Source organism: Colias croceus, chromosome 18 (genome assembly GCF_905220415.1).
Source record: "Colias croceus chromosome 18, ilColCroc2.1".
NCBI classification, from domain to species: domain Eukaryota; kingdom Metazoa; phylum Arthropoda; class Insecta; order Lepidoptera; family Pieridae; genus Colias; species Colias croceus.
In genome coordinates, this window is record NC_059554.1 from 6,336,259 (window position 1) to 6,355,222 (window position 18,964).

An 18,964-nucleotide genomic window follows, 5' to 3' on the forward strand; every position below is an offset into this window, starting at 1 on the left:
AGATACAGCCAGCTGACCTATATATATATCCACAGCTACACATAAGCTATCATCAAGTAAATTTTTGTTTGAGAGGAAATCACGGAAAATAATTTTATTTTTTTCATGTTCGAGACACCAGCTGACGTATAATACACCATGTTGTAACCAGCTGATTATTTTTTTTCGTTGAGATATTGGGTTAGCTACAATTTGACAAATTTTTAGCTGAGAGGAAATGAATGAATGTATTTTTTTTTCCTACGTGCGTAGGAGGCTACAACCGCTCACCCCCCCAACCGAGCGCCAGCTGACGTTCACGAGGCTTTATAATACTATACTCTGATGCGTCTGACGAATTATCTCTTGAGAGGAAATAATTAACCAAATTTGCACCTGGCTCCCTAACCATATCATCAAGATCCATTCCGTGCCAAATCATTAATATGTCAATGCAAGTTTATAATTTATAGAGACTATTCTAATGTTTTAAACAAAATTAAACTTAAATATTATCTCCTTGCATGTAACAATCCTTTGAACAAGAGATATTTTTTTATTTGTGGACCCCAAAATACAGGCTGTCCTAGTTTGGGGTCCAAATGTTACATGTTTGTACCTAACCCACAAATTGTTCAATAAATGATTTTTATTTATTTACTAGCGGTCCGCCCCGGCTTCGCCCGTGGTACACGATTACGTTTTCTCTACATAAGAACCATCCTCGTACTTCAAGGAATATAATAAAAAAAGAATTATCGAAATCGGTTCAGCCGTTCTCGAGTTATGCGCTTACCAACACATTTTGCGATTCATTTTATATAAGATTTTATTATATTTACTAGTAAAAATTACAATTATTTGGACAGTTGACTATTGCCATTGTTATGACCAATGGAGTTTGGTTAAACTTAAGGCTGGTTGCAGAGCTTGACCGACCGTCAGTGCGTACGTCAGTCGCGCTTGTCATATGTATGGAAATTCATAAAACCGTTCATAGCTAGACCGACCATACGCACGCGTATTGTCATGCGCATTAGTGTCATAGTCATACAATTGTTGATGCGTATCGTCAGGACCGACGGTACGCACTGACGGTCGGTCAAGCTCTGCAACCAGCCTAATTATTTTTCAGATATTTAAAAATATGTATTTTAAAAATCAGTTCATAAATCTCTAGAGGTAATTTTCCACAATGGAATGTTAAAAATTAAAACAATCCATAAAGCTACTAATTATTTATTGCAAATAACATTGAGTAATAATAATTAAGATCAATCTAAAATTTATAACATCTAGAGAGCTTTACAACACCCATATCACATTGTTATGGTACTTATACCAATCTCTAATTAACAATATACATTAATTTAATATTTAACAAAATAATTTAATATTAGGGGAATGGTTGAGACTTATTTACTCTATAGAATTTAGTCCATAGTAAGTTTGAATATTACAAGTCCCATGCCCTACACTGAATAGTAGTTTATAGGACGTTTTTTCCTTGATTGTCAGTCATCGTTTGAACTTGCATTGACCAGTGCAGTGTTGACTGTAGGTCCATAGTAGATCAATTCTGGAATTTGACCTCCTTGCACTCCAGTTCCGTTTGTACTTTCAGAAGAACAATGAAATTGGAATGTCACTGTTCCCATGTAGACCTCACTCAGGCCTTCTTGTCCAAAATAGCTTAGTTCACTGCCATCAAGCACTGCAGATGCAGTGTATAAACATTCTGGCTCAATCTGTATTGGATGTTCGAAATACACATGGAATGTACTGCTAGAGCCATCAGAGAAGAATTTCGTATTATTCTCAGCCAGTACCCGCCCCAATCTCTTCAGTTCAATCTTCACGTTATAATCGGCGGCGCCATTTGATGATCCGTAAAGGCCAAATCCAACAACAAATATCCTTTTATCAACACAGAACTGAATTGAATCACATCGTCCTCTATACCTCCATTGGTTACTTCTATAAGCACAAGACTGAAATCTGTGGCATATCTGAAAAACACAACAATTGTGTTATTTTTAACTGAATTTAAAATATTTTAATGTAAGTACAATTTCAACATCTCAATTAAATTATTTACCTGTGACTTAAGTCCTGCTCTAGTTTTAATTGGATATGAAAGTTGTGGTTTACTAGATGCAGTAAAATGTAAGAAAATATCTATAGTTTCTTGTGGCGTCAATATTCCCAATTGTGCTGCACTATTAGCAAACTCTTCTAAAGTCATTGTCGGAAATCTTATTAAATATATGGCACTGCCCAACATGGCTCTTTTGTTTGTTGGAGTCGGTTCAATTTCACGTCTAACACATTCAGCTTGAGCCCAAGCTAAGGCAGCCTCAAAAAGGTTAATTTCTTTACAGTTCAGTGTTTCTCTCGCCAATACTGATTCCAGAGTTGATACGTCAATATCAACAAACCCCTCGGAAGTGAGAGCCATTTCAGCCTAAAAATAATTTTCCATTAGGTACTTGAGGTTAGACAATTAAAACTGCAATACAATTTGTTTGAATGTTTTATTTTCATCAATTAATATTAATTACAACATCGACACATTCAGCAAATGCTATCACAACATGCAAGTATTATTATATTATAAACAAAATGTATTGCAGTAAATCTATGTACAATTATCATATAAATTTTGAACTCTTAACCTTTGACTAGATAAACACATACAGAATTTTATCAATACTTTGTGCGAATACTTTAATTCACAACCAAAAAATAATGAGTATTACAATACATTAACACTTAAAAGCTTGTACTAGGTTTTAGTTTAGTTAATTACAGCTGTTAATGTTTTCATTAGATAAACCATTACTGGTACATTCGAGGCTTGAAAGGTTCTGACTGGATTCTGAGATTTCCATTAATAAGCTACTGTAAGAGGAGGACGATTGCATACCCAATGTCAGGTTTTCAGTGGATTCACATACCTGAGCGTCAATTACTTCCCAACATCGTTGCATTAATTCTGGCTCTTCGAATAATCTAGATTGGCTTAACAGCAAACAGACATTTTTTGCTGTGAGACTAGTTTCTAAATAATTGACACATGCTCTTGCTACATGCGGTACAATGTATTTCTTTGCTACATAAAGCGTTGATAGCACCGTGTCTGCTTCCAACTGAATTTCATCACAGTATAAATACCTGTAAAGTTAATTTATTTCTTACTATTTTTTGGACCAATGACAGCTTATTGAGATATGTATTTTTGATGATGATTGATCAGTGTAAAATATTTAAAAGCTTTTGTTTTATGTCTTTTGATAGGTTCAAATTTTCTTTTAAAATATTTTTTTACGTACTTGAGTAATGTGAGAAATGCTGATGGTTCTACGTCAGGTACTTCTATTTCTTTTTTACATTCTGCTAAGCCTCCATAGAACATGGCATAAAATACTGAACTGCCAGTTGCCAATACATATTTGTGCGCAGGGATTGCCTGTGTGTGACCTGTAATATGTAAAACACACTTAAATATAAATTATTATTCAACATATTACTGTCATTGGGGTGGTGAAAACTCTAATACACATTATCTGTTTACAATGTTTGTTTGTAATTAAACTGTTAATGAGTTAAATGGCTCTAGTTCTTAAAATTTACCTGGTGGCCCAACTATGAATGTCACATCAGCCATCAACTGGTTGTTAAACATAGCAGCGTTTCTTTCACGAATCGTGGCCTTCGTGGCCTGCCAGTTAGGGTCGAGTGTGGCCGTGCCTGGTGGCGGGGTTTGCAGCACTGTCGGGGAAGGTGTGGAGCTCGTAGATCCACAGGGCGATGACGGCACACTGTAGGACTGGGACACCTGTGTTCCCGTCTCTCGCTGCGATATTGTGTGAGGCGGAGACAACGACAAACCGCCACCATTGTTAATATTCTCAGCTGGAAAAACACAGAGCGTCACATTAGCCAAGTGAATTATTCAACGCTTTAGCAACGATTTATCTAGAAAACTAATAGTAGACATTCATATAATCCTTCTATAACCAGTTTTTAATTCAACTACGTCACATAAATACGAGTCTTATGTGACCCTCAAAATAAATCAATATTTGCAGAGCGAATCTCACCATTCATCCAAGTATTCGTTTGTGCAACTGACAAATTATCTCTGCCCTCTCGTAATCTTTTGTCTTGTTTTGAAACGATTCTCGAACATAGATTTGACATTTTTGCCGTCTTTTAACTTAAAATTAAAACATAAACAATGCAAGACGCTAGCTTCGACTTAACTTCGTGACGTTAAGTCGCCATCTTGTATAACCAACAGTGTGGCCATCGTGCGTATTTTCTTTCCCTACAAGAGATTCTAAAAGAGCCACCACATAAATTAAATTATCGTTAAAACAATAATTTATTATAAATATATTTAAAAAATATTATTATACTCAATAAATAAACCATTATTAATATATATGCATTCAGGGTTTTTAATTCAATCAAATTTTTTTTAAATTCGGATGACAATATTATATCAATGTGACATTGAACTTCCTATTCATAATTGGATCACATAGTAAATCTTATTTAGAAACATTACTTAGCTTAATAAACTCGTAAAATTATTTTGACGATGCAATGGTTACTACAAAATATATTTTAAATATAAGTATGCGTATTGGTATATTTAATTATAGTATATTATGTACTTAATAAATAAACCCTGATGTTATCTTTTTTTTTTTAATGAACGCGTTGTTTAATATCACCCCTAGGTTCAAGTTTAAACGTCTTATTTGGCAACACTGACATACTGTCAAAGTTGAAATCCTGATTCGCCTGATTCGGGATTCCTGACCGGAAAACGGACCAGTAGTTCCTGAGATTAGCGCGTTCAAACAAACAAACAAAAAAACTCTTTTCAGCTTTATAATACATATTAGTATAAATTTAATTATATAGACTGTGCCTAAACCTTATGTTTCTCGGATGATTTAGTTTTCTGGGATAGCTTTTTCAAATTGATCCTGTAGTTTCAGAGGCTAGGTATTTCATGATAACAAACAAACAATCAAGTCTGCGAACCCATGCCATTATTAAATATCCTGTATATTGTTAGGAATGTGTAGACTAGTTCTATACTGGATTGGGGATTAGGGCAAGATTAATTATTTAAGGAGAAAGTTGAATGCGAAATTAGATTTTTTACTGTATGAGATTGTTATTTGTATTATGTGAGGTCTCACGCTTTCATACATAAGCTCTTTAAAGTTTAAAAATTAAAAAGTGTTTACCTTGTACTTGTGGCCGTATCCTCTGCACACTAGGCCGATGTCGCGGCGCGCGCTGTGTCGGCTCTTGGCAGTTTAGCTCCGAAAACCGACCGTCCTCGTCGATAAGACTTTCGAAAAAATCCACACTGCTATTCATTGATGACCGAGTGTACAGCGCATACCACACTATACTGAAATTAAATATGTTTACGTATAATAATTATCGTAGACTTTCTATGAGGAGGGGTCAGTGTGACTCTCTTTAATGAATCCACGATTAGTCATCGCACAAAATATGTAGTGTTTTGTAATCAGAGGAATGCTCAATGCAGACGTGATAGTGATAAGTAGAATAAGCGAATTGTGCGTGCATTTTTTTTTTCTTATTATTGAAGTGAAATTTCTCTAAACTTCTCGTCCCATCAAAAAAAAAAGGACCTATGTCACTATAGGAATAATTTTGTTGTTCAGACTCAAACTAGAACCACTTCTAATATTGCTCGTGAAGTTATTTGCAAAATCAGTACAGTAGTTTCTGAGTTTATTCGTTACGGACATTCAAAAGACTAAAATAAAAGTCTCCTCTTAAAATATACTATACAGGGTGTCCCACTGTTAGTAAACTAAGCTCAAAGGAGGTTATATTTTTGCATACATTTTGTCATGTTTTCATAGACAAAATGTCTATCAAAACATAATCTTAAACGATAGCTCACGTGCGGGTGCCAAAATAGAGCGGGTTGCTTGTTAGGGGTGTACATAATATAGAGTTTTAAGAATTCATCTATTTGAAAAAAAAATCGTCTAAATTTTTTTACGTACTCAGCATATGCAAAACTATATAATATGTACTCTTTTGATCTTAGTATGTCGACGGTGGGACACCCTGTATATCATCACGATAAGATCAACAGAAGCGGAGCCATGCGGGTGAAACCACGGAGCGCAGCTAGTAGAGTATATTAGAGGAAAGATTGTTTATTGTAAGAAATAATTTAAACCAAAACCAATTATATTCCATAGAGCGCAAATATTTTTTAATTAGTCGGAAAAAGTTAGTGCGTACAGTACATTCATTTGTGTGTGTATGCTTAAATGTGGATAAACATAATAAAAATATAAGAAGGCATAGTTAAACGGTTTCCTTATGTATGTCTAACGCAACATAGTGTATTTTAAATAAATTATAATATTAAATATCTAGTGTTTTTGCTGCTTTGAAAACGATGGCGATAATATATTTTACAGATAGAATTCATGTTGAAAGTTGTTCAATTTAACCCACAGTTAATTCGGCGTCTGAATATATGAATTTTTATGCGCATCCACCCTTACAGCGAGCTCTTTTCCATGAGACTGGTTAAATAGTCTGGAGCAAAAAAATGACACACCCCGTACATTTTTTTCAACGCTTACTCAGTTACATAAAGTGGGTCACCGACCTGTGATGTATCTTCGACCAGATTTCATGCCGATTGTAATACACACAACAATTACAATTTACAATAGAATACAATAATAATAACTAATAAGATACAATTTGATGTGCAAGTGATGTTATTTTTAACTTGCACTGCTACTTGACAAGCGATTTTAGTTAAAATTTTATGTTGCAAAATACTAATAATTATTATTTTCAGGCATATGTAATAATTATCTATTTTAAGAAAGCTTACAATAATACTTTAATTTAATTCAGGTCGTATTTTTTTTAATAAGTTTGGAACATAAAAAATATGTGCGGTTGAATTGAAAATGTAGAGATATGTGATTTATTTGCACGCGAGTGTAGTTTATCTATAGCTTTTTATTAATTGAAACAAAAATTACCATCTAAATTAAATCAACGACAAACAGTACCAGCTTCTGCTTAATATATAAAAATCTACGCAAAATATATTTAAGTTTTAATCTATGAATACTATTATTATGTCAAATGTTGTAAAGAAGAGTTTCATAAATGGAATCAAATCGAATAAATAATATGAGGGTTATTAATATTTTTAAAATATATCATCCCAGGTTCATCCAAATACGCATGTTGCGGAATTTCTGCAATTTCGATAAAATTGGTTCAGCCGTTTGGGAGGTTAACCCGAGTACAACGACGAGGAGTACAACGACAAACACTAAAAATTGACTTATTACGTGTCTATATGCATAATATTATCTCCAAATAATCACTCCCAGGTAGATTATTATTATTATTACAGGAAGAAATTAGGTATTCATTACATTACTTACATTTTTATGTAAGTATGTATGTTTTTATGTAATGAATGTACCTACTTTCTTCCAATAAACGGTTAATTAATAATAATCTACCTGGGAGTGATTATTTGGAGATAATATTATGCATATAGACACGTAATAAGTCAATTTTTAGTGTTTGTCGTTGTACTCATAAGTGAATATTTACCTCCAAATATCTCGGTAATGTGACGCTTTAGGGTAAGTACTATGTTATTAGACATTTTTTGTTTGTCTATGTATCCTCTATCCATGCATACAACTTTAATCGTGCGCCGCGATTTTGAAAAAAAATCAAAATGGCGGCCGGGTTGATATGCCAGAAAGTTTCAATGCCCTTTGTTAACTGTGAGACTGACCTGCAGATATAGTGATAAATTCGTGCCAGTAACTTGGGAAAACACAAGTCTTAGAAATTAACGTCTCTTTGTTTTCTAATTTCACTTCTTATCACCAAAATAAGTATTCACTGATGGAAATTATACCACAGCGGAGCGACAGTAAAATAATTTTTATCTAGTTAATCCATTTTATAATTATATGTTTACTATTACAATTTAAACAGACATGAAACCCTAATTTTTCTTTATTTAATTAGAATTTTAGAGGCAGTTGTATCGTCATAACATAGTTTACGGAAACAGTTTCTTAGAAAAGCCGGGAAGGAACTTCATTTCCACTAGCTTTCCGCCCGCGGTTTCGCCCGATTCGTTTAAAACCTAATAAATCATATAATAAAACTTTCCTTTTGAATTACTCTATCTAATACAAAAATCTCATCAAAAACTGCGTAATTTTTAAGATCTAAGCATACATACACACATACGGCGGACGCTATTAATTCTGCATTATTTATATTTTTTCGTAGTAGAGTTCAGGGTACTTTGTTTTTTATAATTGATATAAATAATATTTGTTTTATGGCTGAGTCAATATACCAAACATACCAAGCTTTTAATTTTTTTTATGTTGTTTTAGTATATTATTTACAGCCATTTTACTTGTGTGTCCCTATACTTAGTCGAATTATGTATCTGATAAATTAATTTAAATATGTTTTTCTGTTGCTCTACTTACCGGTTGTCGTATATTAGTAGTACCTAGTAGTAGTGTAGTAAATTTTTTGATTTTTGAATATTACTATTTATGTTAAATTTCACTATGCAGTATGCACCCAAGAAACAACACAGACACAAACACAATTCGCTTTCTTGAAATACTGCTATCAAACAACTCCGGCTCGATGCATAAGGCCAATGTGATTGAATACAGTTACATTACTTATTTATTGTATTTAATTCATTACACATACATGGAAATAGCAGGTATGTATGTGCAACTTTATCATATGGTAATCAGATAGTACAATGCCTACCTACGCCTCTTGTCATAAGAATTAAATAGACCGAATTAATTTGTATTTCAAAACACTGGACACACCTCTATATGGAGCGCCTATTATGATAATAAATTAATATCACATAAATGATCACAAACCGGTAAACGAAGAACACTAGATCCGCCTTAGTAAAGACCCAGCGCAGAAATATCTTTCCCAAAACAACAGGAAATTTGTGCGACACTGCGGTGGCCCTACCCTTCATTTCATGGTTTCGGGGAACTGTGTCATATCCTTAGAGTACACTGCACAGCACAAGATCACACACTTCACGTCGACTAGAGACACAAGACTAGCACGGATTTGTTTATTGTACGGCGTTGAGTGCGCGGTTTGAAATGCGTTGGTTCGAGTGCGCCAGAGCGCCCGTCGGCTCTGCGCCACTCGAGCCACACGCTTGCGCAAGCCTCGCTGGGGATACCTGTCTCCTATACGCAGTCGATCGTGAAAGTCTGTGATGTCATTCCTTTATCAGTGCCTTATTTCAATAAATTATGTTACTTATCGGCTGTTTGTTGTAACTCACGTTTGTGTCACCTTTTCGTTAATTGTATACTCCATATTTTGATTGCAGTTTCCTATCGAGACTTTGTTTATGAGCCTTAAGTATTAATTTTAGTGTCCAACTGCTGTTGTTTATCAGTTAGTTACTTGATTTATTTTGTTTCCCATTCAATTTCCACCTATGCTCTGAGATTTATTATGCACTCGGTGACTACATCATTAACATCTAATTATTATATGCAACGATTGTCTGTAGGACTTTGTTTGTATGTTAAATCATCGATACGTGTATACGATGTATAGACGAATAAATTATTTCCATCCTCGTTCATTATCAGTATAATTACCTAAAAGTAATGTTCAATTCAAACGCAGATCACATCTCTTACGTGCAATACTTGGTGACCCACATGTCAGGGCTTAATGTATGCGCTCGGATATTGATGCATTTCTACTGGCGAATATGTTATGATGTCTTTACATTGGGTACCATTGCCGTTTGCAATTCAGAGCACGCAAGTGCGAGCGATAAACAGACTATCAACATGCAGTCACTCGACAGGATGATGCTGGTTTTGATTTTTTATTTTCCATTTACACGGGCCGATTGCTCGCTATTGGCAGTGCGTTCAGGGACGGTGTGCCCAAGTTCTAATAGTACGTGGTATGAATTTTCTCGATAGCTTGGTGATATTTAGCCTAGGAAGCGGAACAATGCTTGCTATTTATGTGGAACCAGATGATGAAACTTGTTTTGGTTGCCAACAGCCTGTTTAACAATGCAAGCTGTAAAGGTTAAACGTTTTCTTTTTATTTTATCTATCCTAATACCGAATAATATAATTGTTGAATGTTAAAAATACTTATGTAATGACGATTCGAAAGTGCTACTAAAAGAAGTCTAATTGAATAAATAAATGTTTGAGTTTGAGTTTTTGAAAATAAAATTCAGAGTGCAAGATTTTTTTTATATTTCTTCACCACGTATTGTGGAAATTCTGCTGAAGCCTGATGAAGGGCAGGGTTACCAATCTTATTAATTTTAACAATTTTTCATGGAAATTTTCAAAATGGACAACATTGAAATGATGTTGAATGCCTGTTTTATTGTCTGTCTCAATTATAGATTGCTCAAATCGTCTGAAATTTATCAATAATTTAATACAGAAGTTTGTGCGGCGGTTTGGCCTTGTTAATATTGCAATAGCCACGTGAGAAATATTTGAATGTGTTTTCATTTGAATTTTAATTCATAAATCTATAAGTTATTTATTTTTATGCAATTGATTACATTTTTTTGGGAACAAGAATCAATGCTTAAAATTAATATAAATATTAATAAAAATAAAAAAGGACTTTCTTATGTTTGTGACTATATTTAGGCAGATTATTATGACTCACACCAACATAAAACACCGATTACAAGTTTGACGAAATATAAAGAATGAATTATACACTTTTCTCGTTAAAATTAATATTTATTCGTGACCATAACCTAAAAAGTTTAACAGCAGAGTAAAAGCAACCACTGCACGGCCTTGCCTTGTGTCTCAGGTAATTATGTACATTTTGTAATTAGTCCTACCATTATCTTGTATTATGGGAAACACTAGATTACAAAATAGACTAAATATCTATTATCCACTCTTTCTCGGCATATTACGTAAAACGCATACAATATTTAATTCTATGATTTAATTATACACTCTGTTATTCCTTGTTACTAGAATGACAATCGAGGTTTTTTGCGGCAAAGTCTGGAAAATTGCAAATAGGTACATACTTACTAATTAAGTAGGTACTGCAACGTTGTTAATTTTGTATCGGACTGGTGCAGTCTTCATCGTGAATGGTACATAAAATGCTTTTTTATTTTTTTCTTATCGTATAGGGAATCTTTATTGCAAGATGCGATAGTACATTTTTATTTTTCCCTCTTAAATATCAAAGATAAAGTTATTTTATATTTTACTTTTTTGTGCTCAATCATGTCATAAATATTTTTTCACATCTAATCATGAATTTGAATTTTTATTGAAATAAAGGAGACTCTATTTTATTTTTAAAGGTATAATATTATAATATTTGAAATATAAAGTTTTATACAATAATAAAACGTTATTTATGCAGTTTTGTGAAAGTGTGTGTGATGTAATAAGTTTCACCATTAACGAAGCCTTCCGCCCCGCGATCACGGTCTGGCGCCAGCGCATTCTTAAAATAATACATTTTTGCACAAAATGAATTAAAATTGCATTGCTCATTAAGTAGGTCGTGCAACGGGACAGAAAGTTATGTAAAAACGAAACTTGCAAAGTGAATGCTCCACAAAATTGTAAACTGTTTCTTAATCTCAAAAAAGTTATACAATTTTACACCCCAGCTCTTATTACATTTACTTGGATAGAAATTTTCAAATGATTGCACTAGAACAGAGTAATATTTGAAATTCTAATTTGCTATTGAAACTTATATTGTAAATCAAAAATTGCTTGTGGATGAACATTTAGAACCAGTTGCTGGTATACGTATGGTATGCCGGAAGATTACAAAATAGTTTGGAAAATCCAAGAGTGCACGCCTCATAATCTCATCCTTTACAATAAAATTGATTATTTATACAAATCAAAAATTTTTATCGTTGTTATCTCTGTTAGCTACCACAATCGAGACTTTCGTACACGAAATTATTGGGTGTCTCATCAAAATAAAGCTACAAACGGAAAATTAGCTTGATAGTAGTCACTTGCAAAAATGGGCGATGTATCCTGAACTATATAGGCATCACAAGAGCAAGGCCCATGAAACATTACTTATTTATTACACATTCGAAAAAGAAACTTTCCAAAGGGTTTTCTATTGTTGTATTTGTTAGAGATTGGAATGTAAAATTTCGTTTATTTTTTGCAATACTGTTTATGAAATATTAGTATTAAATTATCACGTTTTATTACGCATAACAACTTACGATACGATTACTACCTCTATATTACAATAATTCTTTATAAATTTAAAGAGTTACCTAATGGCTGACTTAAAGATATATTATAATGTTTAATTAAATTATTTTGATGCGACTCAGTAACCTTGCCTAACTATTTACATAGTATAAAGAGACTTCTCTTTATACTTTGCTATTGACGTAGCATGCGAATATTATTTCATTGTTGTCCCATGTATGTCAACTGTATTTTAGCTGACCCTTGCTATATCGAAACAGCTTATACAGTGGCTGAGATCCGTTATCGTCCTCGTAGATTGAGTTTTATTTCGAACAGTTTGAAGGAATCGTTATCCTTTTTCGAAATAAAAAACTTTGTAGGTACCTGTACTATTAACTATTCTGTGATATTAGTCCCGAAATCTATCCTGCTATTTCGGAGACTTGTCGAAACAATCGTTTGTTTTGACTAAGTAGGTAGTCGATATAGGTATGTTCTAAGTAGGTAGTGTATATGTAGTGGTATACATACTTACTTACTGACCGCGTCGTCCTTTGAGCGTAGGGCGTCCAGTGCTGAACAAACGACCCGTAGGGAGGTCAAAATTGACTTCTAATATTTATAGGTAGTTAGTTTTAGATTCCATCGTCAGATCCTTTCTGCTGGAACACTTCGATAACACTTTCAAACTAAATGTTTTTTTTTTAATCAATGGTAAAATTACCGACGATAATACTCACAACAATGCATTCAGAAGAATATAAAACCTCCTCTTCTTGCAAAAATATTATAAATAAATAATAATACAACTTTTTATATCGATACTTTATTTTTATTACTATGGAACAGTTCAAACAGCATAACAAAGACTGAGGTGTGAAAATTGATTTTGGAATTTCTACAGTTAATGTATGTTAATATTTAAATCAGGTCAAAGTAGTAAACTGTATTTTTTGTTCATACATATTAGCATCAGAAAGCATACGCGAAACATACCCCTGACATTTTACTTTAAAAAGTGGTGCTGTTTATTATCTTGGCCGTAAATACTTAATCCCTATGAAACTAGTTGGAACTGGTTCCAATACTTAATCCCTATGAAACTAGTTGGAACTGGTTAATGCCCGTTTTCACCAACAACCCGTAAAATTTAAGTGTCACCTAAGTCAATTTAGGGGATAGGTACCTACCTAACGTAAAATTTGCTTTCACCGACAGATAAGTGTCACCTAAATCGTTAGGTTTGGTAGTGATTTGAAGGGTCCCTTAAACTAAGGAACCCTTACTTAGGAGACTGTTTAGGGGTTATTGGTGAAATCGGGCATAAGTATAGTAGGCAGATAGAGCTATTTATCGCGCTTGTCCTGTTTTTGATCATAGAGTCGTATAATCTCCTACCAGGGGATAAAAACAAACAAAAATATCCTATTTCATTTAGCTGATGTAATTTTCAAACCAGCAAATTATATTTATTATTTTAACATATTATAGAGTGTGTCAAATTATTAGGTACTAGCTTCCGCCCGCGACTCCGTCCGCGCGGATGTCGGTTTTCGCGTGGATGTTTTATTTCTCCATTTTGAGTAACTCTGACAATGACATCAGATTATAAATATCTATTGGACCCGAATACGGCTAGGCCTATAAATTATTATATAATATGCGTATATATACGTATTAACGCAACGTGTGTTCGCGGTTCTACAGAACAACGTCTATGGATAAAACTGAAAAATTAAGATTAATTTTTTTTCTACGTATTTTTCCAGGATAAAAAGTATCCTATTTTATGCCCAGGATAATAAGGTATAATTATACCAAGTTTCATCGAAATCGAACCGGTAGTTTTCAAGTGATGTCTTCACATACAGACAGACAGACAGACAGACAGACAGACAGACAGACAAAAATTTTTTTAATCACATATTTGGGTTTGGTATCGATCCAGTAACACCCCCTGCTATTTATTTTTTCAATATTTTCAATGTACAGAATTGACCCTTCTACAGATTTATTATATGTGTTACAGTCAAAACCCTGAACCAGTCAATAACGTTATTGACCAGTAAAATCAGTTAATAAGGATATTGACTAAGGGCGTCGGTTAATATCCTTATTAACTGATTTTATCTGATTAAACCAGTTAATAACGTTATTGACTAAGGGCATCGGTCAATATCCTTATTAACTGATTTTAAGTCGAGACATCTAGTCAATATATGTTTTAACCGACGTGCCCAGTAAAAACTCATAAAAAGTTAAGGATGTTAGTGAAATTATACTAGAAAATCCTTTAAAAAGGTTCAAGTGCAATATTTAAGAGTTTTATGTTTTATTAATTAATTCGGGGTATTGTTTGTAAACTGCAACCGCGCGAGAATACGTGCCCCAAAATATTTTTGAAGATGGCAATTGTGTTTTAATAACAACTAGGTTTCCGCCCGCAGCTTCGCCCGCGCTCAGTCGCCGCCGCTGAGCCCGCCGGTCACTCAATCAAGTCCGGAGGTAAGGTCTCAACGTTACTAACAAAACGAGCCCAAACTCGGCACACCTTGCTCTACTCGTCTATTAGTTCCAGTAGCAGTCTTCGAAGTACACCTGCAGGTCACTCCATCAAGTCCGGAGGTAAGGTCTCGACATAACTAACAAAACGAGCCCAAACTCGGCATTCCTAGCTCTACTCGTCTATTAGATCCAGTAGCAGTCTTCGAAGTACACCTGCAGGTCACTCCATCAAATCAGAAACTAACGCAATCCCGGAAATCCCACGGGAACGGGAACTATGCGGTTTTTCTTTGACTGCGTGGGCGAAGCTGCGGGCGGAAACCTAGTTGTTATTAAAACACAATTGCCATCTTCAAAAATATTTTGGGGCACGTATTCTCGCGCGGTTGCAGTTTACAAACAATACCCCAAATTAATTAATAAAACATAAAACTCTTAAATATTGCACTTGAACCTTTTTAAAGGATTTTCTAGTATAATTTCACTAACATCCTTAACTTTTTATGAGTTTTGACTGGGCACGTCGGTTAAAACCTATTTAAATAAACCTATATATTGACTAGATGTCTCGACTTAAAATCAGTTAATAAGGATATTGACCGATGCCCTTAGTCAATAACGTTATTAACTGGTTTAATTAGATAAAATCAGTTAATAAGGATATTAACCGACGCCCTTAGTCAATATCCTTATTAACTGATTTTACTGGTCAATAACGTTATTGACTGGTTCAGGGTTTTGACTGTAACATATGTATATAGATAAAAAAGTAAGGCAATTTTTTTTAGTTCATTCACCTAAACGAGAAAAACGTGTGATGTTTTTGTTCAGTTTAAACTGTTTACAAATACGTATACCTGTTTTGTTCGTTAAAGGCCGAATAACGGTCCGCCTTTATAAGTATTTGCCAAAAACTGTATTTCTTTGTCAAATATTTTACAATAGTTATTGTGAACCCTTTGTTTGTCCATATCTTGTCATGCTGAAACCCCGTTAACCAATTATTGAAGAATTTCAGGGATAGATAAGATAGCATTGTAATTTGTATTTTGTATCGTAGTAAAAAATGTAGTATTGAGCATTTTTTAAAATGCAATCTGTTTAACAGCCATATGGCTTAAAATTTTACATACCTACTACTTGATATATATCTATACATATCCATACTAATATTATAAATGCGAAAGTAACTCTGTCTGTATGTCTGTTACTCAATCACGCCTAAACTACTGAACCAATTTGCTTAAAATTTGGTATGGAAATATTTTGATACCCGAGAAAGGACATAGGCTACCTTTTATTGCGAAATATGTACCACGGGCGAAGCCGGGGCGGTCCACTAGTGCATATATAAAAATGAAATGGCATCTCGTTTGAACGGGTGGACTGATTTCGATAATTCTTTTTTGCACGCCTCATAAGCGAAGCGTTGAGGTGGGTACTACTGTCACTTCGCGCAAAACATCTGATTTTTCAAACTTAAAATGTCTTTATGTATCATACATTGCACTTGTAAGATAATACATACACACACATATTAAGAAAAAACACTATTTTTAATATTCATGATATTTTTGATGTCATTTTTGTTATTTAAATTAGTTAAAAAACAGTTTAAAAAAGTTCTGTCTTGGACGTCCGTGTGTCTGTATGTGCGGAGGATTTTCTTGTTAACACGATAGCGACCGAAATACTTTACTAATCGAGTCTTTTTTTTTCTCTTACGATTACGAGTATGCTCAGGAATAGAACCCTTTCATTTTTCAGGGTCTGATTCGATGTGGTTTAATTGTTATTAAATAAACAAAAAAAAAATCGACTGTTCTCCATAATTTTAGTATATCTATATATATATTATTTTTTTTATATTTATAGTGTACTCAAAATTCACCATTATAAACTCGATTCTTTATATTATAAGCCAAGGTTTAAAAAAATAAGTTGGTAGTCAGTCCCTTAAACCTGCGCAGTTTCACATCTAGGTGGGGCCACAAGAAAAATAGCTCAATTATTACGGTACCGCTTTCTTTACTTTTCCAACTGTTTTATTTTATTTCTTTTTTATATTTATAGTGTACTCTTTATAAATAATCAATTTTATTGTAAAGGATGAGATTATGAGGCGTGGACTTTTGGATTTTCCAAACTATTTATTGTATTGCTTGAACTTTGAAGTACAAGGATGATTCCTATGTAGAGAAAACATAAATATGTACCACGGGCTAAGCCGGGGCGAACCGCTAGTATCAAATAAATTCGTCATAATAATACGAAAATAGGTAGGTAGGTACATACAATAACATGCTAAAAGTATAAGTTAAAAACTACATATTATATCTATGAATATATTTCACACACAAACAATGTATAGGCCTGCGCACAGGGCCTGCGGCTTCACCTTGACACATAAAAGCCCAATATATCTATCGCATATATGACGGTTTCGTAATATTTAGACTCATATCTCTAATTAATATGTCTCGATGTGCTAAGTGTCCTTTGAAATATTTAAATTTTTATTGAGAATCGAACGGCAAACTATCGCAATAGGTAGGTGTGTGGAGATACGGTTCATCTATACGTTTATAGTATTGTTATGCAAAAATATTGTACCTAGTCTCCAATCAAAACAATTATATGTGTATGGCAGTATGGCATTAAGTTCGTGTGGAAATAATTGTTTTGAACGTAATATAAAATTTATATGCATTTCAATAAATGTATTGATCATCTTAACGGTGCATTTATATCAAACGAACATTGATCTAGATTCTAGAGCTAGAGCAAGAGTATTCTTTCGTGATATTTTAGTGTAAACGAAAACTCTTATCCAGTGTTGTTCAGTATTAGGACATTGCACAGAATCTTTTCGAACGCACTAAGAACAACGAAAGCATGCTCTACGCCCGCTTACACGAAAAGAACTTGACATAATGGGGTTAGAATGAGCATTCGCTCTTTTGATGTAAATGCATCGTAGATTTATACCAATCTGAGAGAGATTGGTTTAAAGATTCGGAATAAATTACGATGATCAATATTTAGAAATGTATTTTTGCATATTATATTGCACAAGTATTGTCATATAAAAGCACTGCAATATATTTCTCTATCTTTTGATCGTATTGGATGGCATTGGTAAACTTATACCACCTTTGCCTTTATGCGTTCCCATTTCAATAGGCCTATGATTTGAAATTGTTATACCTATCTACATATTAAGTAATTTAAACGTTTATATATATAGTCATACAAAGTTATCTAAAGCGGTTATAATAGCTTCTTTAATGTTGGAAAAATCCTTGACCGGCCTTTAAAATTACCTACTGTAATAAGTATAATAACACACACCAATAATTATGCACAATTTAATTGTTTATGCAGATTCAATAATGAATCTAGAGCAATGGAAATTGATGTGGTATAGGTGAACAATGACTAGTATTTATGTTATATATGAATATGAATATAATGTTATATTTATAAATTTATATAGTATTTATGTACCAAAATTATTATTATGGTAGTATTACGGGTCATTTTATATTTGTGTTACAGAAGCTATAATTATTGCCTAACATGTTGTAGTAAGTAAAAATGACTGTTGCGAATTATCAACTATCATTCACAAATTTTATGGACCTATCATGACAAAGCAATTCTTTCTGATTTTTATTTATCAACTTCAGGCTCATTGATGCATCAACTATTTCACACTCGAGGCGTGAATATTGATTGTATACGCACAAGTTAATGTAATTAATAAAGTACATAACAATTATCATCAATATTTTTTATTGCACAGCGCGTGTATCTGCATAATATAATATACTCACCTCCTATGTATACACGTCTCGCGTGAATAATTATGTAAAACTAGCTTCCTCCCGCGACTCCGTCCGCACGGATGTCAGTCTTCGCGTGGATGGTTTATTTCTCCATTTTGAGTAACTCTGACAATGACATCTTATAAATATCTATTGGACCCAAATACGGCTAGGCCTATAATAATATGCAACGTGTGTTCGCGGTTCTGCAGAACAACGTCTATGGATAAAACTGAAAAATTAAGATTAATTTTTTTTCTACGTATTTTTCCAGGATTTAAACTATCCTATTTTACGCCCAGGATACTAAGG

General features: G+C 33.5%; 2 protein-coding genes across 3 annotated transcripts in view; one reads left to right on the forward strand and one right to left on the reverse strand.

Moving 5' to 3' along the window:
- The window catches only part of LOC123699733 (transcription factor IIIB 90 kDa subunit), a 28,674-nt gene that overhangs the window by 2,875 nt on the left and 6,835 nt on the right, over window positions 1-18,964 (forward strand). The gene's annotated exons all lie outside the window — the stretch shown is intronic.
- On the reverse strand, window positions 1,203-9,224 carry LOC123699734 (BTB/POZ domain-containing protein 6-B). 2 transcript variants are annotated; one of them, XM_045646747.1, is made up of 7 exons: window positions 8,973-9,224; window positions 5,247-5,416; window positions 3,613-3,894; window positions 3,312-3,459; window positions 2,937-3,153; window positions 2,078-2,443; window positions 1,203-1,988 (listed from the first exon to the last, which is right to left on the reverse strand). In XM_045646747.1, exons 1-7 carry the CDS (start codon window positions 9,077-9,079, stop codon window positions 1,494-1,496), a joined length of 1,785 nt encoding a protein of 594 aa, XP_045502703.1. In that variant the 5' UTR covers window positions 9,080-9,224; the 3' UTR covers window positions 1,203-1,493. The 2 variants fall into 2 exon arrangements, with proteins under 2 accessions (XP_045502703.1, XP_045502704.1); XM_045646748.1 differs by lacking the exons at window positions 5,247-5,416; window positions 8,973-9,224 and adding an exon at window positions 4,083-4,274.

Coding starts and splice junctions, on each gene's coding strand:
- LOC123699734 (XM_045646747.1), bottom strand. CDS start 9,079: ATGAAGGGTAGGGCCACCGCAGTGTCGCACAAATTTCCTGTTGTTTTG. Junction 3,460..3,612: donor ATTCATAGTTGGGCCACCAG/GTAAATTTTAAG, acceptor TACATATTACAG/GTCACACACAGGCAATCCCT. Junction 3,154..3,311: donor GCATTTCTCACATTACTCAA/GTACGTAAAAAA, acceptor TTAACTTTACAG/GTATTTATACTGTGATGAAA.